This window comes from Cydia strobilella, chromosome 8 (genome assembly GCF_947568885.1).
Source record: "Cydia strobilella chromosome 8, ilCydStro3.1, whole genome shotgun sequence".
In the NCBI taxonomy this organism is placed as follows: Eukaryota; Metazoa; Arthropoda; class Insecta; order Lepidoptera; family Tortricidae; genus Cydia; species Cydia strobilella.
The window spans coordinates 1296847-1318548 of NC_086048.1; the positions used below are offsets into that span (position 1 = coordinate 1296847).

The 21702-nt window shown below is 39.0% G+C and overlaps 2 protein-coding genes across 2 annotated transcripts; both read right to left on the bottom strand.

Annotated features, from left to right (window-relative positions):
* Positions 1-242: 242 nt before the first annotated feature.
* LOC134743435 (uncharacterized) lies at positions 243-6753 on the bottom strand. The gene is made up of 7 exons (XM_063676831.1): positions 6243-6753; positions 5067-5364; positions 4077-4173; positions 2888-2995; positions 1816-1923; positions 483-542; positions 243-381 (listed from the first exon to the last, which is right to left on the bottom strand). Exons 1-7 carry the CDS (start codon positions 6751-6753, stop codon positions 340-342), a joined length of 1224 nt encoding a protein of 407 aa, XP_063532901.1. The 3' UTR covers positions 243-339.
* An 835-nt stretch (positions 6754-7588) lies between these two features.
* Positions 7589-21631, bottom strand: LOC134743434 (transmembrane protein 161B). Its single transcript, XM_063676830.1, has 9 exons — positions 21485-21631; positions 21047-21409; positions 20700-20779; positions 17322-17537; positions 16315-16431; positions 15078-15218; positions 13029-13203; positions 10378-10596; positions 7589-9790 (listed from the first exon to the last, which is right to left on the bottom strand). The coding sequence occupies exons 1-9, from the start codon at positions 21485-21487 to the stop codon at positions 9671-9673; spliced, it is 1434 nt and encodes a 477-aa protein (XP_063532900.1). The 5' UTR covers positions 21488-21631; the 3' UTR covers positions 7589-9670.
* Positions 21632-21702: the final 71 nt, after the last annotated feature.

Genomic DNA, 21702 nt, shown 5'->3' on the forward strand with positions numbered 1-21702 from the left:
GGTGGCCATAGGAACTCTGTGATAAAACAACGCAACCTAATTATTTTTGGGGTTTTTAGAAATGTCTCAATGAGTATTAGTTGCCTATGGAAAGAAAAGTACAGTCAGCGATAAAAGCTTGTACCAAAAATGAGATTTTAGCCAAGAAATTATTTTATTTAGTTTCACTACTCATAATGCTACTTTATAGCTAGTAAATAAACATAAATTAAATTGCATTGTGTGTTGTAGATTGTTTCAAGTTGCAGTTGGGTGAGTACGACTATGCAAATTACTGGCTCCAATAGTTGAACGAACCCCTGTAGTTGAACGATTGTTTTTCTAAGTATTAGGTAATTTCTAGTATATTACTGAAAACAGAGAGTACGATGACTTAACAATCTGAAACAAGATAAAATTTAACAACGATTACGTAATATATGACTTTACGGGTGCAGAATGAAACTAATAAAGTAAAAAACTGTTTTCTTTTTGGTATTTACCGTAACGTAAGATTCATATGATAGTTCCAAGAGTCCGAGCCCTTTTATCAGTACTCGTTTCTGAAATAATAATAATAATAATAAACTATTTTACAGTACATTATGGTGCTACTTTCTCACACTAGTGCGTAAAGAGCACTTTTCGTGCATATGTCGAAAGTTTAAAGGGCCATATATACTGTAAAACGTTGTACGATACACGTGCGGATATTAGGTAATTCGCAACTCGTGTCGATTTAAAACAAACCCTGCGGTCGTGTTTTAATTTATCGCCACTCGTTTTGAATTTCCTCTTTTCCGCACGTATTGTAATAGTAGATTGTTAACCAAGGGATGAAAGGCACACATTTCTGCCGAGGTATTAGTCCGAGGCTGAAATGATGCCGACCCGATAAACTGTAAATCTAAGTACATAGTCTTAAAATAGACCTGTAATCAATTAGAAAGATCGAACATATTAACATTTTGTCATCTTAATTGGTAAAGCATCTGCAGACCCCAGCAAGTGTTTCAATGTGAGTTATGAGTTGTGTGTGAGATGTTCGTGTTTATTAATTTATTATTATTCACAACGACGGGACTTAGTCGGGTAAAATTACGCGATTAAGTCCCGTCGTTGTAAATAATATTGAGTAAAAATCGTGAAAGTTTAAATCAGTGTTATGTTTGTGTTAAATAAGGATAATTACTTTACAGTGGTAGTGTCAGGGGGGTGTCACTTCGCAGTTTAGGTACATTTGGCCGGCGCTCCTCCCGGGCAGGCGTATGGCAATGGGCTGCCGCTCGACTCGCGCAAAATGGAAAATACATAATGCCTTCGAAACCTAAATCTATAGATATTGTTCTGTTTACGGATGTCTGAATAAACGGAAAAACAAGGAAGCAGAAATAACATTTTTTTTAATTCCGGACTATATTGACCGACATATTTTCAAAGGAATAAGTACTTCTGTGGCATACCTATACTTCCGTGAGAATCAGACATACTATCTCCGGATAAAAAATTATGTTTACATAATCAACGTTTGTAATTCCTACATATTTATCTTAAAAATAATAAATCAGTAGGTATAGGTACAAAAACTTGTCAAGTGACAACCCCGTGCCAACACTCGCAGCTCAATCATGAAACTGTGGCGCGCAAAAAAGATTCACGGTTCGTGCGCGGTTATAAGTTTCAATTTTGCTTGCAGGCAGCGAGTATAGGTATAATTTTATACCTAAATCTGACTTTTGTGAAGGAGTGAATTATCTGTACGGTAGTACTATTAGTTATTCTGTAGTAGTGTGTCCTACTTTAATTAATGAAAATATAATTAATGTTTATAAAAACCTGTGCTTGCGCGATGGCGATGGTGACCAGTTTGCGCACACGCACCGAGGACTGCCTCGTGCTATTGTGCCAGCCCGAGTGGAACATGGCTGCTGGCAGACGAGACGCCTGTTAATAATGTAAAAATAAGTAGTTTTGTTAATGACTTTAATTTTTAACCGGCTTCCAAATCTCAAAAAGAGGTTATCAATTCGGTTATGTTTTTCTTGTTAGTGTTGTCCTTTTCAAATCAATCTAAGAAAAACGGGACGAGACTACTGTGTTGCCACTTTTTAATTTCTACTCTTTTGCCAAACTGTAGTTAAGACTGCACACACACAGTGGCGGATTTTTCTTAAGGCGAAGGCCCGGGCCTAGGGCGGCAGGACATTAGGGGCGGCATCAAGGCGGCAGTCTATATAATGGGTGCTGAGAAAGGGGCGGCTAGTAGTTACTACAGGGTCTGGGGCCTAATAGGGTGGCAAACACTGCAAATCCGCCACTGCACACACAGGAAATCGTACTGTAAAATTTGCTCTTCATTAATCCATATACCTATAATCTCCAAATCTGGCCTCAAAGCTAAGACTGTGAGATAATGTAGGATAGTTCTGTCTATTTTAATCCTCTCTAGTCAAGTGGTATCTATATTTTTGACGTTTAATTTTTTTTTGTAAAGCCTGACCAGGAATATATGATCACGCGGCCACTGAACTGTCAACCTATACATGAGAATAACAGCGCCCTCTTGACAATACTCATATATTTCTGGTCAGGCTTTATTGTTCAAATTGGTTTGATACTGTGTATCCACTACTGCATGGATTCTTCCTTATTAGCTAGCCATACACGCACGGATTTGCCCGTCGGATCTGCCTGAAAGATGCGTCTGGCGGACACATCCGTCAATGTGTGGCGAGAAATAAACACAGATGGGCAGCGGACAGGCATCCGGCGGACAAATCTGTGTCTATTTCTCGCCACACATTGACGGATGTGTCCGCTAGACACATTTTTCAGGCAGATCCGACGGGCAAATCCGTGCGTGTATGGCTAGCTATTAGCAATAAAGATACTGAGTATTGAATTTCACCTCGATGGTGACGTCTCCGGCGTTCCATAAAAATACTCCAGTGCCAATCAGGACCGACGACGCCGTGAAGATGATTGGCATCATTGCGATCAGCGTCCGCTCTGTAAACTAGAAAACAGAAATAAATAGTACGAGGACTAACCGTAAACCCACCCGACTACAGTCCAGGGGCCCGTTTCTCAAAAGCTTGTAACTTGTAATACAAGCGGATGTCACTTTTTGACAGATTTTGTTAGAAAGGGACTTCCAAGTATTACAAGCTACAAGTTTTCGAAAAACGGGCCCCTGTACTGCAACACAAGTCCACAAGTTCTATAAGTTATTAAATCATCTTTTTAGGGTTCCGTACCCAAAGGGTAAAAACGGGACCCTATTACTAAGACTCCGCTGTCCGTCTGTCTGTCACCAGGCTGTATCTCATGAACTGTGATAGCTAGACAGTTGAAATTTTCACAGATAATGTATTTCTGTTGCCGCTATAACAACAAATCACCAACAAATACTAAAAACAGAATAATATAAATATTTAAATGGGGCTCCCATACAACAAACGTGGTTTTTTTTGTTGTTCTTTTCCGTAATGGTACGGAACCCTTCGTGCGCGACTCGCACTTGGCCAGTTTTTTTGTTTTCTCTGGGGTTTTTCTTTCGTTTATGAAACTATTTTGCCTTAGAACTGCGACATTTCTTAAAGTAATAGTCACGCCTGAAAGAAAATATTTAAATTTAAGTACCTAGTTTTGGATATGCATGGTTGGGAGCTTTTGGACTAAGTATATAGTTGGGTGGATGTCTTTGAGACTGTATGATCAAAACCTCAGTAAAATTTACTCAAATTTAACTATAGGCCAAGCAATAAGAAGGTATAGAGGGAAATGCTAGGAACTAAATTTTTGACTCCCTAACTTTGTTTGGAACTTTGGACTAGTTAGGAGGTGAATATGTCAAGTCCCCGGCCGTAACCCTGGTACCGGGGTGGGGGGGGGGGGGGGGGGGTTTGAAGGTTCCATTTTTCGGTTTCTCACTTTTATCATGGAAACTTTGCGTCTTAGCGACTTGATGTAGGTTATACATTTGTTATTTGGCGCAAGTTCTTAAAGCTGGAAGTGGCTAAGAAAGATTGAACTGTGACTCAAAAAGTGGATTCCTGAGCTGAGTTCGACCAACAATACCTTACTGTGTTACCAACCATCATCTGAATCATGAGCAGGACGAGTACGAACACGTTGATAATGACCTGTCCGCTGAACGCCACTCCGCCCGCTAGCTGTGTCTGCCGCGTGCACCTACAAGACATTTTCATAATATATGGAGGGTGATTCGGACTTAACACACCTAACAGCATTTATACGTCATTATGATGTCAGCGATGTCATGTTGACGCCATAATTACGTCATTATGACGTCGCTGACGTCACTTTGCTACCTGGGAAGGTGACGATCTGATTCAAACTGCACCAGCATTACTGCATCCCAGTTGCATTGGTGCAGTTTTCATCCGAACGTCGTCACGTCTCTGTTCGTAGACGCGTCGCTACGTATTGGTTTTCCGGTGTTATCGGCTATGAACGTAAATCATAGCTCGCCCTAGGGAATGCGCTTATAAATAATCTGATTTGAACGGGTCATATTTATAACGGTTTCATAACAAGATTAAAGTACGTAACGGCCGCCAGCAGTAAGCATCACAGCATTTCAGTGGTTTGGCTGTAGGGTGGCAAAGTGGGATAAATTGCCAAGGGTCCCCTGGAATGAGAGCCACCCAGTTGTTATATTTTACGTCACTGCAGCAGTTAGCCTATCACAGACCTCACACACCGACCATCGCATAGATGACAAGAAAGCAAATATTGCCAATAAGACCTTGGAGAGGTTGATTTAAATTAGTCAGAACTTAGCCCAGCTCAGTTAGCAAAGTGACGTCAGCGACGTCATAATGACGTAATTATGGCGTCATAATGACGTCATAACGACGTATAAATGCTGTTAGGGAGGTAGCATCATTTATACGTCATAATGACGTAACGGAAGTCACAATGACGTATAAATGCTACCTGGGAGTTGTCGTCTTACTAGCAAATCATACATTCAATTTCAATTTATTTAAATATACATATACATACCTGCGGCTGCTTTTCTACCATACATGAATGTGTGGAAGTAGACATTCTTCACTTACCATAGCGTGATAGAATGCATTTTAATCCCAACTTTAAAAGCATTTTCATATTTCCTCTCCTTTTCCTCCTGACTGCCGCTGCCTTTAAAAATGTTCTCCAGTTTTTCAAAATATTTGCACAGATTGTTGAACTGGTGCGTGATACCAATGGTGCTGGTGAGAATTATGAAGTAGACGGAGATGACCCGGACCACGAAAATCCACCAGACGATGTAGTGGACTATGCGAGCGGCTCCGGCGATTATTCTTCGGTCTTCCACGTCTGGCCATATAGGGATTACCGTGGTGAAGGTCGCGTCTGGAAATTTTAAATGTAAGGTGCGCAATGAGGGCTACCGTTTTTGTGCTCACCAGGTGGCGCTACTGTAGATGTAGGTCCAGAAAAACGGATCTCAAAATTCTTCTATGCTTATTTTTAAAAAATCAATACGTTCTAATATACACAAGAGTATTTTAACCTTTAAATGTGCCATTTTTAAACATGTTTAATTTTGCATATATTTTAGTTTGCACTTTTCTTAAACCACTAACATTTATTGAGCTTTATCTATTGCTTACCATGATTAATCAAAGATGGACAAACATTTACCACAAATTATGAATAAGGAGTGAAAATTACCGATAAAAAAGTTTGAAACCCCCAAAACGTCTATGCATTTGACATTTTGAAAGACCTCCATCTACACTAGCGCCCCTAGCGGCGAAATTAAACGCGGTAGCCCTCATTCATTTCTATGCAATAAAACAATGTTTTATGGAACTGTAAGTTCTTTGATATTTTATTATTTCTCGTTTCCATATGCGTATATACGAGTATGACCTGACTATTTTCTTATTTTGTTTCTTCTAGAAAAATAGAACCAGAAATGCAATATGAATATTTAATTTTGGGCAAGTGAGGCAAATTTCCAAACCTAAAATTGATTGGCCAGTGCAACATTAACATTGACGCGACTATCTATAGGTAGGTAAGTAGGTACTTACTTACCATTTTATGTATGTATCTGCAAAAATAGAGGAAAGACACACACAATGGCTAGTCAGAAAAAACGTAAATATTGGAAGCTAGAGCTAGCCCCCTCTACGCTTTAAAAGGACTTGTGTTTCTAACTATAATAATTTAATGTCGTCTCTGTTTATTACCTGATATTTGAAATTTGAGTAGAAAGTACTCACTTGTTGTAAGCGCCTGAATCCCACTTCCAATCCCAAAAGAAAACAAAGTAGAGCTACACACGAAAACAAGCGCCGTCAGATACCGAAAAGTTGTTCTAAGCATCATTTTCTCGATGGTTCCATCGTTATAAACCTTCAATCTTACAGCAAGTGTCATCACCAACTCTCTGATCTCTAGCTTATAATAAACAATGCTGGAATAAACCGAATACATAACGACATGAGAGAACGCGAATAATATTCGATCATTGCTCTGCTTTTCAGTTAAATTCGGCTGCGTCCAAAAAGCACCCCAATCGGATATAATAAACACAGCTACTGTGACTTCAAGGACTCGAGATGTAGCGTTGTAGATTTTCATCAATTTTGCAGGATAATCCATATCCTCAAACCAAAAGTTGGTAGCGCAGCTCAAGTATATGATTCTGCAGATGGTATGGAAAAGGCCAAAAGTGCGATTATCCTGGAACTTTATGGACGTCATGTTGCGCGATGACTTTTTGAGTGGCATCCTAGCGGCTATGAAAGTCTTAGTGCCAATTTTGTTTTGCAAATCATGGAGTATAAAAGAAGGTAATTAAGTGCCGATCGTTTAATAATTCAAATCAATGAAGCAAAGACGTCTTTAATGGGTGGAAAATCACACCTTGCCTCACCTTGCATATTCATTATGAGGTAGATTACAGGGCGGGTAAATATTTCTAATTCATTCGCTTGCCCTTGTCCCATTCACTTGGGGTCGGCGCAGCATGTCTTTTTCTTCCATACATCTCTGTCACCCGTCATCTCATCATTCACTTGCGTTAGTTTCATATCATCTTTCACACAGTCCATCCACCTTTTCCTCGGTTTTCCTCTCCTCGTACTTCCCTCCACATTCATTCTTAATACCTTATTTAAAATATTTCTAATTACGGTAATAATATTCACATCCTCTTTTATATGGAACAGTTTTCAAATTTTACAATTTTGATATTTTGCTGTTGTGATAAAGTATAAATAAAACCGGCCAAGTGCGAGTTGGACTCAACCGGACCGAGGTTTCCGTACTTTTTAGTATTTGTTGTTATAGCGGTAACAGAAATACATCATCTGTGAAAATTTCAACTGTCTAGGTTCATGAGATACAGCCTGATGACAGACAGACAGACAGACGGACAGCGGAGTCTTAGTAATAGGGTCCCGTTTTTACCCCTTGGGTACGGAACCCTAAAAAGCATCTTTTGCCTAATGTAAAGTGGTGTGGCAACGGTTGCGGTTTTTTAAAAATAGCTAATAGGAATAAAAACGTAGGTAATTGCGATTAATATATTACAACAGAAATAGATAGATATAAAAAAGAGACGTAATAACTCAAATATTTATTTAAAACAGTCCAATATAAATTAGTAAATACAAATGCTTACAGCTACTAGATCCGTGTCATGTTAGTACACTAACTGATCTGCTAGCATGACTTGCGTTGTCGCGCGCGATTCCATATGTCAAGCGCGACTTCAAGTATGGACAATGTAACTCATGCTAGTCTGGTGTCCACACACTGCCAAGAGAAGTAAAGCTGACTTTGCGCGGTTACAATGTGATGTGTGAGCGAGACAGCGCTATGCATGTATATAGCGATGACCACTCGCACGCCGGAGCGCACGTCTCTGCAAATGCCCCAATTGCCAAACCTCTTGTTTATAAAATGCCACATTTGCAAAATTTTGCATCTTAATAAATGTTTGTCATAATTTGCAAGATATCGTTTCAAAAAGTGAGTCTTTTTGAATGAGACTAACTAAATTTATTATCATCAGATATTGATGCACTTTAATGTAGTATGTAGCTTCCACAAAAAAGAAGTAACCTTTTTTTAAACTCAGTTTTTATACCTAAGTAGCCTATTTTGCAAATGTGGCATTTTCCGAAAGTGGCACTCAATCTGTGGCGTAGCTAGGCGTGGGCGAATGGGGCCTTCGCCCACACCCTCGCACTTAGGGGGGCCTTTCAAAGCCAACCTTTTTATTACCTTGGGAAGACACATTGAAAAGGGCCTCGCAGATGTGGCTAGATTGGTTCACGATACGCCACTGCACTCAATGAAAGGGATGTTTTGAAAACGGGACGTTTTTTGAATGGGCGTGGCAACGCAAAGGGCCAAATAATTTTGCCCTATTGTATAACAAGCGTAAGTGACATTGGAATGAGTTTTCAAATGTTAGTTAAGGTTGATAAATGATAACACTTAAAATAACCTAATTTCACAGTTTTAAAGTTTACAAATGGTCAGACTGTATCAACTTACTTACATTTGATGAATCTCAGTTATTTTCTAATCAAAAATTCCACAAATTGTAATTTATACTTAATCATAATAAATAAAAAAGAAAAGGGGAGTTATATCTACTTTATCTACACAAACAGTACAGCCAACGATAAAAGTAAGATATTGTGCATAAGAAGGTTATTCTTACGAAGGTAATATGCTGACTGAACAATATGACTAGACTAGAAGCACTAATAAATAGAGATTTTGACACAATTTTCTAAATTTTAAAGTCAAATGCAAAATTGGCTAAACATAATACCAACAGTTTTCAACAGAAACCGACTGGGAATATACACAAACGCAGTCTTAAAACACAATACAAATTAAACGTCAATCAATAGCCGAACAAACCAAGAAAAATATAATAATCTACATTTTGAAATTATTGAACATTCATACATATTAATAAAAATGTGAGTAAAGGTACTACTCTCCTGACCACAATGCAATTCGCCTTTCCTGCGTATCCTGTGCCATATTTGTGTTTTGTACTATAAAGAGTTTATACATACATACTATTAATTTTGAGCCGTAAGTTTGCTTGGCTTTACTGTCTTAAGAACACAGGAATTCTGGTTGTGTCTTATATAACTATAATAGCCAAAAACACTATCGGTAGGTCAATCAAATTAGATTTTTTTGAAGAATTAATTCCCAAAACGTTTGTTTTATGGATCTTATTTAATGGCGTACGGCACTTTTTGAACGTTTGTATCCATTGTTTATGAATATAGACAATCATAGAGGTTAGTGTTGCCAGCGGATTTAAAAGACACGTCCACATTATACAATTTATTTGTTTTGCAAAATGTGCGATTCTCCGCGACAAATCCCGTTCAATTATTTTTTGTCACAGCGTTGATTATTCAGGATACAATAGTAGGTAGTAGACGAGAAAAATAGTATTTTTTAAAGTATTTCCAGGGGCCTGTTGCATAATAAAATACAAGCTAATGCTATTAGTGATTATGTACGTAAAATCACTAATAGTATTAGCTTGTATTCTATTATGTAATAGGCCTCAGATCTGAATCTACTGCGGTTCTCATTTTGGACCTTAAACCTATAAAACAAGATTCAAAATCCTACTGTAACAAAATCTGATGGTACCAGGGTATCACGAGATGCGGAAGTACGTCTGGTAGGCAAGACCCAGCGATGTTGTCGCGAACCATGCGAAAAGCGACCACCAAGTCGCGAACCCGAACACGCCTCGGTATACTTCTTGAGTAAATACCTGCGAATATAAAAGTTTGTCATTTTAAATTGAGAACAAAACTGGCCCCATGTTAATAAATTTAATTTATTAGAACCTATAATTTATTAGTTACATACCTAGTGTTTTTTTATTTTATTTAATGCATGTTAATTATAAAATGTATTGTTTTTAAAAGATGTGTCCCGCCGAGTTTCTTGCCGGTCCCAGATTGGGATACCCTCCTCTAATTTAGGAGTTTCCAAGTTTAAATCTTTTCGGGCTTTCTGTAGATTTAGAGCCGTGGGCCTAACACAGGACGAGCGCGATAGTATCTCTACTCGATAGACTACGCGTCCTTTTCTCACTATATCAATTAGAGAGGGACGGGTAGTCTATCTCGTGTAGCTTTATTTGTCGTTTATAAGCACATTGTACAGTCGCCATCAGATATATCGGAGCGCCCGAGGTGCTCACAAATATCTGAACACGCCTCTATTGTCAAGGCGTTAGAGTGCGTGTTCAGATATTTTGAGCACCTCGGGCGCTCCGATATATCTGATGGCGACTGTAACATGCCTACTTGCAAAATAAACTATCTTTATACCGAACACTTGCACCCAACTTACCATCTTAAGATTCTCCCAAGCCATCTGATACTGCTCTAAATCTAGTTCTTCTGGAAGGACCTTTTCTTCGGGACTGCACATTTCGTTCCTCTCATAGAACAGGTCGGCCCAGCCGTAACCGCCTAATGTTTTGTACATAAGCGCGAAGTAGAGACACATTATGATGGGGCATATGTATTGGAGCGCGACTACGCAGAGGTAGTAGAATACTGAGGCCACCTGTAATATAACCAAATATAATATATTATATTCCTCCTACAATTTAGGAGGGAATTAAATCTTCTCGGGTCCGAGGGTTGGAGTCGGCGTAGCTTTATCGCGTATATATGAAAAATGAAAAATACATTTATTTTGCACACAAAGATGAAAATTTGCAGATGGAGCATACATGAGGTCCAGGTTGCGCGCATACAGCGGTACATTTATAACAGTATGAACAGGGGTCCCCAAACTAGGCATAGCCTGTATCTTGGGCGACCAGTTAGTGAATTAAAAACTAGATTGAAAAAAAAAGTATGTCTAAAGGTGAAGATAGGTGCTAATGCTAATAACCTTAGCTACTAGGGATTTACGTTGGTCAGTCTGTCAGTCAAGTCTCTTAAGGCTAAGTGTCTATACCTATAGGTTAAGTGTCTAATATCTTTACAAAAAATTGTTGTATTGTATAACTAGCCTTATGAACCGATTTTGTATGTACAACCAGCCTTAAAGTTTATATTCTATATGTTAGTCTATGATGGTTTATTTCTTTGTATGTGGGTATTTTTGCACTTTGTAGTTTTCCCTCAGTCACCCGTTGACCACGAACGCTGTAAAGGGTTCGAAACGTCGGTATGTATTTTAAATTCAATATACGCGATATGATCCGTTTTCATAGTTTTATTTTATTATATTTTAATTTTAACTCGACTACAGTTTTCTTCCATACCTACCTATTTAGGCTCATTACGACCTATTCGCAAATGTCGCTTAAACCGTTTCGCAAAATGCCCTTCCTCTAAATGGTCCTATCGGGAAACGCCCCATCTACAAAATGCCCCATTTGCAAAATGTCCGTTTTTTAGTTACGTTTTTTTTTATACCACGTCGGTGGCAATCAAGCATACGGCCCGCCTGATGGTAAGCAGTTATCGTAGCCTATGGACGCCTGCAACACCGGAGATATTACACGCGCGCAGTTTAATTCAATACGCGGAACTCTGCGCAGGGGGCGCCACTACCACAATAATCTGAGGGTCTATCGCACAACAAGAAAATCGAAATTTCGTTATCTAACATCTCTGTCACTCTTGCATATTCGAGCGATAAAGAGGCAGATAGCGAAATTTCGGATTCACGTTTCCCCGTAGGTTATCTGTAAACAAACCGCCTTGGTGCATCAATGTCATATTTTATTATTCCTGAAAACTTGTCAAAAATCTGTTAAAGGTACAGTATGTATAAGGTGAGGTTTTCCCGAGGGGCTACAGTATGGGGTTCTTCAAAAAAGGAGTGTACAGGTTTTTAAAGGGTCGGCAACGCGCGTGTAATATCTCCGGTGTTGCAGGCGTCCATAGGCTACGGTATCTGCTTACCATCAGGCGGGCCGTATGCTTGATTGCCACCGACGTGGTATTAAAAAAAAGTTACTCTATGGTTTACTATACGGGCTAGTGCTGCACTCTGGTGGCAGAACATTTCAGTATTACCCCCTATTCAATTAAGATAGATTAAAGATAAGGTTGCCATAACCCTTTTTTTGTAGTTCCACGTTAGTAAAACGACCAGCTTATTTCCCTTGCGCTTCTGATTTTCGCTATTGTCACTAGCCAGTATAATGTAAACCTTATTACAACGAGACAAAGTCACTTTACCTTTTTCTGTAGATCCACGTTAGTAAAACGACCAGCTTATTTCCCTTGCGCTTCTGATTTTCGCTATTGTCAGTATAATATAAACCTTATTACAACGAGACAAAGTCACTTTACCTTTTTCTGTAGATCCACGTTAGTAAAACGACCAGCTTATTTCCCTTGCGCTTCTGATTTTCGCTATTGTCAGTATAATATAAACCTTATTACAACGAGACAAAGTCACTTTACCTTTTTCTGTAGATCCACGTTAGTAAAACGACCAGCTTATTTCCCTTGCGCTTCTGATTTTCGCTATTGTCAGTATAATATAAACCTTATTACAACGAGACAAAGTCACTTTACCTTTTTCTGTAGATCCACGTTAGTAAAACGACCAGCTTATTTCCCTTGCGCTTCTGATTTTCGCTATTGTCAGTATAATATAAACCTTATTACAACGAGACAAAGTCACTTTACCTTTTTCTGTAGATCCACGTTAGTAAAACGACCAGCTTATTTCCCTTGCGCTTCTGATTTTCGCTATTGTCAGTATAATATAAACCTTATTACAACGAGACAAAGTCACTTTACCTTTTTCTGTAGATCCACGTTAGTAAAACGACCAGCTTATTTCCCTTGCGCTTCTGATTTTCGCTATTGTCAGTATAATATAAACCTTATTACAACGAGACAAAGTCACTTTACCTTTTTCTGTAGATCCACGTTAGTAAAACGACCAGCTTATTTCCCTTGAGCTTCTGATTTTCGCTATTGTCAGTATAATATAAACCTTATTACAACGAGACAAAGTCACTTTACCTTTTTCTGTAGATCCACGTTAGTAATTCGACCAGCCTCTTTTCTTTGCGCGTCTAATCTCCTCTGCGCCATGTCGAGGTAGGACTGCAGTTGTCGTGGCATCAGACTTAGACGTAAAACTACTGATGCTGCAACTAGAGTCAAACGGAGGGTGTCGAAGGCGCCACCTGTCATTCTGTAAAGGAATTTAACACAAAGGTGGTTAAGTTACGTCATCCTCTTCCTGTATCATGAAGTCTAGTGAACGTCAGCTCGCGTTCCGTCGAGCAGGGGTCGGAAACCGGTATTTGCTCCATACAAAAATACCGGTATTATTACGTTCTTTTTCGTTCTTTTGTTTATAATTTCATTTTTAATGGGACTTTTAATAATGCAAAATTGTTTCCTAAATACATGATTCAGTCCTACGTAATGAGCATAAAAAAATTTAAAATATTGGGCTATTTCGGGGTTTTTAAAAAATACCGGTTCCGAGTCCTGCCGTCGAGTTTAACCTTCTCTTTCTGTCAAACACAAAAGCTGTCACTCGGACGCCACGCCACCGAAGTGTCAAAATTGAAATTGAACTTTATGCGAATGCACGTTGGTCTATGTTGCTCTGTGGTCTGTGACGGATTAATCGGTCTTTGGCGTTGGACCTGCGCTGCCGATATATCCGTCATTGGCGTCCAAAAGGTTAATGGCTACTGTTCCACAATACATCAACGGAGCGGTAGCTGACCTCAACAAAGCTTCATGACATATATTCCTTACCAACGTTAAGAGTTATCATAAAGGACGAAACGAGTAACGGATTTTGTAAATCTCTACTATTCAAAATATTTATCAGTACGGTTTTTACTCACTATTATTTTTAGTCGCTTTTGGCGACATGTTTCGGATTCTTTGGGAATCCATCCTCAGGCACGAGTGTCCGCGGCGGTTGTACGTCGTGCACTATAATAGTGCAAAAAAATAGTGAGTAAAAACCGTACTGATAAATATTTTGAAATATGTCTCACGATAGTTTAAGTGCGATCTCTACTATTGTTATCACATAATATTTTGTCTACGAGTACGTTATTAAGCGTACTCTGACATATAGTTATTTGTTTTACAAAGGAGCAAAATTGTTGTTTAACCTCTCATGCTATTAATTGATACCCGAGCAAGCGAAAGATTTTAAAATCGAACTAAGAGCGTAGCGAGTGGTTCCAAAACTTCCAAAAATGGAATCTTGAGCCTTGCGAGGGTTAAACAAATTTTGCCACCGAGTGAAACACGAAATCTTTCACCACACCAACACAAGGAAAATACTAACTGTAAAATATCAAACAAAATCAAAGAAAATCGATTCGAAATTAATGTTTATTAAATATTTTTCATTCAGAATCATCATTTAAAAGTCAATTCTACCAGCAAACATAAGAAAACAACTCAAAATTTGCATTTGATTACTTTGCCTCACGTGGGGATAAAATGCAACTTTCTTATCAGTTTATGAACAATCAAGAGAGCCTTTACCAGCCTGGTGTTGTGAAAAGAACTTTGGCGATTTGACATACGGCAATTTAAATATTATTATAAACACTTTTTAAAAATATGTTACAGCAAATATGTAACAAATATATAGCAAGGAAATTACCTAAAACTATAGCTAAACACCCTGCCGTTCACGGTGCAAAGGTGCCCATGATGCTCGCAGCATTTCCACGCTGGATTACCACGGAAAGCCTTTGCACAAGGAACGACCCGGAGCGGGGGCCCTTCCCTTTCTGTCCGAGTCTTTTCAATTTCAATGAGGGCTATTGCGCTCAATTTCGCCGCTAGCGGCGCTAGTGTAGATGGAGGTCTAAGAGTGCCAACTAAACTATATGCAAAATTAAACTGGTTGAAAAAACGGCAAATTTAGACGTTAAAATACCTTCGTGTATATTACAACGTATAGATTTTATAAAAATAAGCATAGAAGAATTTTGAGATCTGTTTTTCTGGACTACCATCAACAGTGGCGCCAACTGGTGAGCAGAAAAACGCTAGCCCTCATTGAAAAGTGTAAATGGTGCTTACATAGGTTTTTCCATGCCGCTAAACACGCGGACTGTGAGATAGTGCCTCGTCACGGGTCGTACCCACAGCAGCGCCAGCACGAAAGGCATTGCGAAGTTGGCGTTCAGGAGGAAACTCTTCAATTTGTTGTCGCCGTAGTATCTGCAATCGAACATTGTTTTTAACCGACTTTAAAAAAAGGAGGTCAGGTGGAAACCGAAGGAAGCGAAAGAGGTATGTCAGGATCGAAGCAAGTGGAAATCCGTGGTCTCTGCCTAATACCCCTCCGGGAAGCGTCGCGATATACGCATATCGATGACACATTTTAGACTGGTTCTGTAGCGTTCGACTTGCCGGCACTGAGTAACCGCAAAGACCACACAGCAATGGGAATATGTTTTCCCATTAGTTCATTTTAAACCTTATTGCAATCTCCATACAGTGGTAATTCAATAACCGGTTAAAACGGTCCTACCATTTTTTTATGCTAGTAACTGCAACAACAACACACACAACACACACAATAACAAAGTGCTACTTGCGGTTTCACTAAACAATTGACAAAGGATAAGCCGTAAGGGGACTGTTTGAAATCTAAACACTATATATGTATGTTTAGACCCAGTAGTTTCGGTTTCGGAGAGATATGAGAGGGGGGGCGGTCATTTTTTTGGCTATTTTCTTAAATAACTTCTAAACTATTTATTTTAAAATTACAAAAAAAATTGAGATTCTCACAATGAGCTCTTTCATTCGGTATAGACTACACGATATAGTTTAAAAAAACTTTATTTTTTAACTTTCTAATTTACCCCCCAAAAGTGGTTCCCATGTTTAAAATTAATTTGTGCCATTTTCAAACAAAAGGGTACTTATTGTCGCTTGTCAGTAAGGCGTTATTTCCATATAGCTTTTCGCTTAGAAATCAACCTTTTAGCTTAGAAATCAACCTTATTGACAAGCGACAATGTGGTACCTTTTAATTGAAAACGTCACATTTGTTAACGTTACACGTCCGGTCTTTGGGTCACAAACTTATATGTGAGTTATGTAATTGGACTGGACGGACAGACGAGACAGACAGACAGACAGACGCACGAGTGATCCTATAAGGGTTCCGGTTTTTCCTTTTGAGGTATGGAACCCTAAAAAAGCCACTAAAATAGCTTCCGATTTGACTCCTTATATAGAGAGAGGTCAGAAATCCATGTAGTTCTGTTTTCTAAGGTACGGATCCCTAGAAATGTAAAAAGTTTACCTTAACGAGTCCCAATGCATCCTGGCCACTCGGAGTCCAGGGAACGTGAACAGGGTCCCGATGATGGCGGCCCAGATAGCGAATGAGAACTTTAAGATCAACTTGGATGCTGGCCCTCTGAAACAACAAGAAAAGTTTTTCTTCTGCCAGGCGTGGCTTACTCCGCGATTTCGTCGCGTCGCTACAAGTACATGCGGCCCACACCCATTTTGGTGTCTAGCCATAGTAATTTTAACACAGATGTATATTAAACATTAACATTTAACATGTCGAGCGTTTTTCGATTTAAAATACGTGAGTGACCCGTTATTAATATGTTTAATATTCTAGCCATAGTAGTTGCCGCGCAATAGGGTCAAATAGAGTTTTGAATGATTCACGGTTAGTTTCGACAGCCTAGCAATAAGTACAAGCAATAGGGACAAAGTGCGCAACGAGCATATAAGGGGGAGTTTCAAAGTGGCTCCCATAACCCATAAAATTTCTGAGGCTAAACTAAGATGGTACGGTCACGTAATGAGAAGACCAGACGATCACGTGGTTAGAAAGTGCCTTTCCATCGCTACAAAAAAGAGGGGGATGGGAAGGCCTCAAACAACTTGGATGACGAATGTTCGAAAGGACATGAAGGTGTTGGGACTCCACGAACAAGACACCCAAGAAAGAAATAAATGGCGTCGCATGATTGGGAAAGCCGACCCCGCGTAACGGGAAAAAGGCGAGGCAGAAGAAGTATTGCCGCGCACCGCCACGGAACGGACGCCTGCTCACTACTGAGGTGAAAAATTATATGTGCAACACAAGAGCAGTTATTTTACATCTCGTGTTTTTGAGTCCCTCGCTACGCTCAAGATTCAAACTTAGCTTCCCTAGAGTCCCTAGCTTGCTGGACCTAGTGGTCATATCTGTCGTAATAGACGCGTTTTATTAGAGTGAACCTTCTGTTATGAGAGTAAGCTATTTTAGCTCCATCAGATTCAAAGCTGCTGTTTAAAAAAAATACTTACACAGAAGACAGCCCCTGATTCTCCAGAAACTTATGCGCGTTCTCATAAAAGCTGTCATAAGCCGGGTCCACCCCGACCTCCAGGTTGCTCTCGTCCACAATCAGCACCATCATAGCGATGAGGAGGAACACGCAGAAGGCCACGATGCAGGTGGAGCGTTCCCCGATGGATTCCTCGCTGGTGAAGTACTGCTTGGTTAGGGTGAGCAGGATTTTACTGGGATTGAGTTAAGAACAGTAGGTTCAGCCAGGAGTTTTTGAAAAATCGTAGCGCTTTTTTAGATCAAAATACGGGTGCCAAAAATTGTATTAGCAATCTTCGATTGGTATCCAAATTTTTTAACTTTCGTTCGATAGAAAAAATCACTAACATGTACTTAGGTCTAAAAGGCACTTTAAAAATTTGTAACATTTTATGCACAAAAGCTAAAAATACGAAAATTGCTTCTAAAAATGCGCAAATTTATTTTTGAGGGAACTCATAGATTACTTTTTAGGGTTCCGTACCCAAAGGGTAAAAACGGGACCCTATTACTAAAACTCCGTTGTCTGTCTGTCTGACCGTCTGTTACCAGGCTTTATCTCAGGAACCGTAATAGCTAGACAGTTGAAATTTTCACAGATGATGTATTTCTGTTGCCGCTATAACAACAAATACTAAAAACAGAATAAAATAAATATTTAAGTGGGGCTCCCATACAACAAACGTGATTTTTTTTGGCGTTTTTTTTTTTGCGTAATGGTACGGAACCCTTCGTGCGCGAGTCCGACTCGCACCTGGCCGGTTTTTTGTTAAAACGTGCAATAAATTAAGATTCAAAAACATGATATCCGCGGTCCCGAGACATCCGTCTCGCTCAGGCTTACGCTCAGTGAGAGAAGAACACGAACCTACGGGGCCTTAAGACATTGCTTTCAAAACATTTCTTCATAGGTCTTATCCCCAATTTACCTGGCATACACTGGGTTCAAGATTCAGAGACACAACAGGAATCTCTTCTATATGATAGTGCCTATTTCATCCAAAAAGTTATGAATCACAGATTTATTATACCTAGTCGGCTCATAAGTTCTGTCATATACATAGTATCAAATAAAATCAAAAGTTTAAGTTTATTCCGTATAATTTGTACAGCGTTTGAAAGCTTATAAACTAGAGAATCTAAATGTATAACATTTATTCAAAATGACCGCCATAATTATCTACACAGGCTTGAAGTCTTCGTGGCCAGTCGTCAATGGATTCACGCACCACTTTCATGTCGATATTGGCCACTGCCGTAGCAAGAGATTTTTTCAGCGAGTCTAGATTTGCATGAGGTTTTGAGCACACCTTTTCCTCTAAATACTGCCATATTTTATAGTCTAAAGGATTAAGATCTGGGCTAGAGGAGGGCCAATCTTCATGCCGTATAAAGTCGATTTTATTGGAGGCGAGCCAGGCTTGTGTAGACTTTGCCTTATGGGCTGGAGCAGAGTCCTGCTGGAAAACCCAATGCTGGTTTAGAAACATCGTATGGGATAGTGGTTTCACAATATTAGTCAACACCGTGTCTTGGTACACTTTGGCACTAGTTTTTACTCCTTTCTCACAAAAATGCATACTAGTGACGCCCGCATAAGAAACTCCCAGCCAAACCATCACAGATGAAGGGTGATGACCTCTTTGAATACGGGGAATGCTATTAGACGCTTCTTTACTATTGCGAGCGTACACTCTATCATTTTGTTTATTACAGTTTTCTTCTATGTCAAAAATTTTCTCGTCCGAAAACAGTATACAACGGTGCTTATTTTTAGCGTACTTCTTCAATAAAGCTTTAGATCTTTTAAGCCTTAAAGCTTTAAGCCGACCATTGAGAAGATGGCCAGTTTTTCGTTTATAAGCACGAAGTCTCAGGTCTTGATTAAGCACTCTTTTCACCGTGTTTTTGCTCAAACCCATCTGGAGGGCCATAACTTTTTGTTTCCTAGCGGGATTTCTGGCAATGCGTGCCCTAATTGCTTGTACAACCGCTGGAGTCCTAGCTGTACGCGGACGACCGCTTCTTTTCTTGTCATTTAAACTAGAGACCTCACTGTATCTTTCTATGGTACGATACACAAATCTTAGAGAGAATTTTAAATTTTCAAGTAGCTTAAAAAATTTAGTCGGCGAGTGACCACAACGATATAGTGCAATTATTGCGGTACGGCTATCTTTAAGCGTCCACTCCATGTTGAAGAAAACAGAAAATTGCAAAATTATACTACTCAAATATTTAATAAAGATTCGAAATTCAAATGCAGAACGGTTTTTGTTTTAGGAGTTCCAAATTTAAATTTTAAAGGCCAGTGACAGAACTTATGAGCCGACTAGGTATATACACTAGATGACGCAAATATCACGATTTGTATTGAAACCAGGCGTGCCGACTTTTCATACAAAATTTACGCACAATTATAAAATTACGTACCTGTGATAGGAAATATGTCCTTACCCTATATGTGCTCGCAAGTTTTAGGCTGTTGCAGTTAATTATGATTGATTGATTGATTGATAATTTATTTGTCAATATGGGTTACAAAGAGGTTGTATAGGTCTTAAACCTATTTACAATATGTAATGTACAATGTACATGTACATAGGATCTCCACATTGTGCCTACAAACTGGCATACAAATTTAATTAAACACAACGAAGGATTTTTTAAGTTTATACGGATGTCCGGCTGCAACAACTGACGCGCGTGGACTGTCAAGAGCGACAGTCAACCTCGACACTTGGTTGGGGTTCGGACACGCGAAGTAGATGCATTTGCGTCGTCTATGGTATATTTATAGAATAAAATAGAATAGAATATATTTTATTTGTAGTAATTGTATATCTGTGTTATGAATGTTTTCGAGTAGAAAAAAGAAACAGGTGGCCAATCATCTTGCCACTTCTGTTAGCTATTGTGTCTCACAGGCATCTCTTCTCTCCTGCCATCCATGCTCAATACCTCTTTGTTCGTCTTTCTTTCTGTCCAGCTAATGGCTTTGCCAAGATGGCTTCTCAGAAATAGTGACGTCACGATTGCTTGCCGTTTTGTTAGAAGCTGTTCGTGAGTAGAGTACGATTGTCAGACTTTGACTATCATTTCTGACTCTTGTATTGCTTTCATCTTTCATGCAATAGGTCCCATATAGATATTTGATCCTCAAAACTAACCTGATCGACTAATACAATTAATAAAAACTTGTCACCTTAGCCTATTATGTACATCATAATATATTAAAGCTGCCGTCTGCTTTATGTTCAAGATAATCCTCAATAAGTTTCTTCTCTTTATTGTCAGACTGTAAAGGGGTTTTCCTGCAAACTAATGGACAAGTTGTTTTAATTTTGAAAGGATACAATGAGAAGAGAACCACCAGCAAGCACCACACCATACTCAGGTTGAACTCATCTTTCAGCGGAAATATTGAAGTGTACATCTGAAATAAAAATATGCAAATTAATCATATCTAACACTAAACTCATAAACAACAGAATTAATGTCACTACCGGGTCTAATGTGATTAAATTTCACTATTTTATTTTTTTACCAACATTTCAGCTAGGTTGCACTAGCATATCACAACAACCTTTTCTTCATTTCTGTCTGTATTGTAAGAATAGGGTGACTGTTGTCTAGAATTTATTGAATAAATAAATATTATTTGGTAGAATTTATTATCAAGAATTAATATTAGAAATCTTACCTCTGACAAAATATACACAATACTTGTGTAAAGTGAAAAATCTACTATCCACTGATACTCCGTGTAATATCTCAGGTGTATCACGTCCAGTGCCGTCACCGGTGCCGTCTCCAGCTGTATCTCAAGGCTCCGCGGAACATGAAACGTCTCCGCCTTCCCATTCGGCTCATGTTTTCCCCCTTTCTTCCCCTTTAGCTTGTCTTTAGGAACACCAGCCAAAGCCTTCAACTCATTGTTATCAGGATACAAGTACCGGTACAACCCTGTCGAACATAATAACCACCTTGCGAACGAATAATTCCCCAGTTTTTGAATCACTGAGACCATTATTAGAGTTATAACCAGTTGAGCGCCGAGCAGAGCCTAAAAATAAATAAAACGCTTGTTATATTATGAGCTAAACGGTGGAGAGTGATATGGTTTAACTTATGTACTGACCATTTTGGACGGTTTTTCATTGAGCAGTTATTTATACAGTCTAAATTCAATAAATTATTTTTAATTCAATTCGCTATAACCTCAATATTCTACACCCACACAAGTATAACCCGACCATTTGGTAGAGTAACGTAGAGGTGACAGCAGTAGGTAGAGAATAAGCAAGCTATATGCAATTTCAAATGTATAAAAGAGAGACAGCTGAAAATGACATTGAC

Bases quoted from the DNA above. Each gene is read 5' to 3' on its own strand.
- LOC134743434 (XM_063676830.1), bottom strand. The intron at 16,432-17,321 runs GTAAGTATTTTT...TTGTTGTTTCAG, and splicing joins AATCAGGGGCTGTCTTCTGT to AGGGCCAGCATCCAAGTTGA. The intron at 9,791-10,377 runs GTAAGTTGGGTG...TTATATTCGCAG, and splicing joins CTTGGGAGAATCTTAAGATG to GTATTTACTCAAGAAGTATA.
- LOC134743435 (XM_063676831.1), bottom strand. From the start codon at position 6,753: ATGCCACTCAAAAAGTCATCGCGCAACATGACGTCCATAAAGTTCCAG. The intron at 4,174-5,066 runs GTAAGTGAAGAA...AATGTCTTGTAG, and splicing joins ATGCATTCTATCACGCTATG to GTGCACGCGGCAGACACAGC. The intron at 543-1,815 runs GTTTTTATAAAC...TTATTATTTCAG, and splicing joins TCGCCATCGCGCAAGCACAG to AAACGAGTACTGATAAAAGG.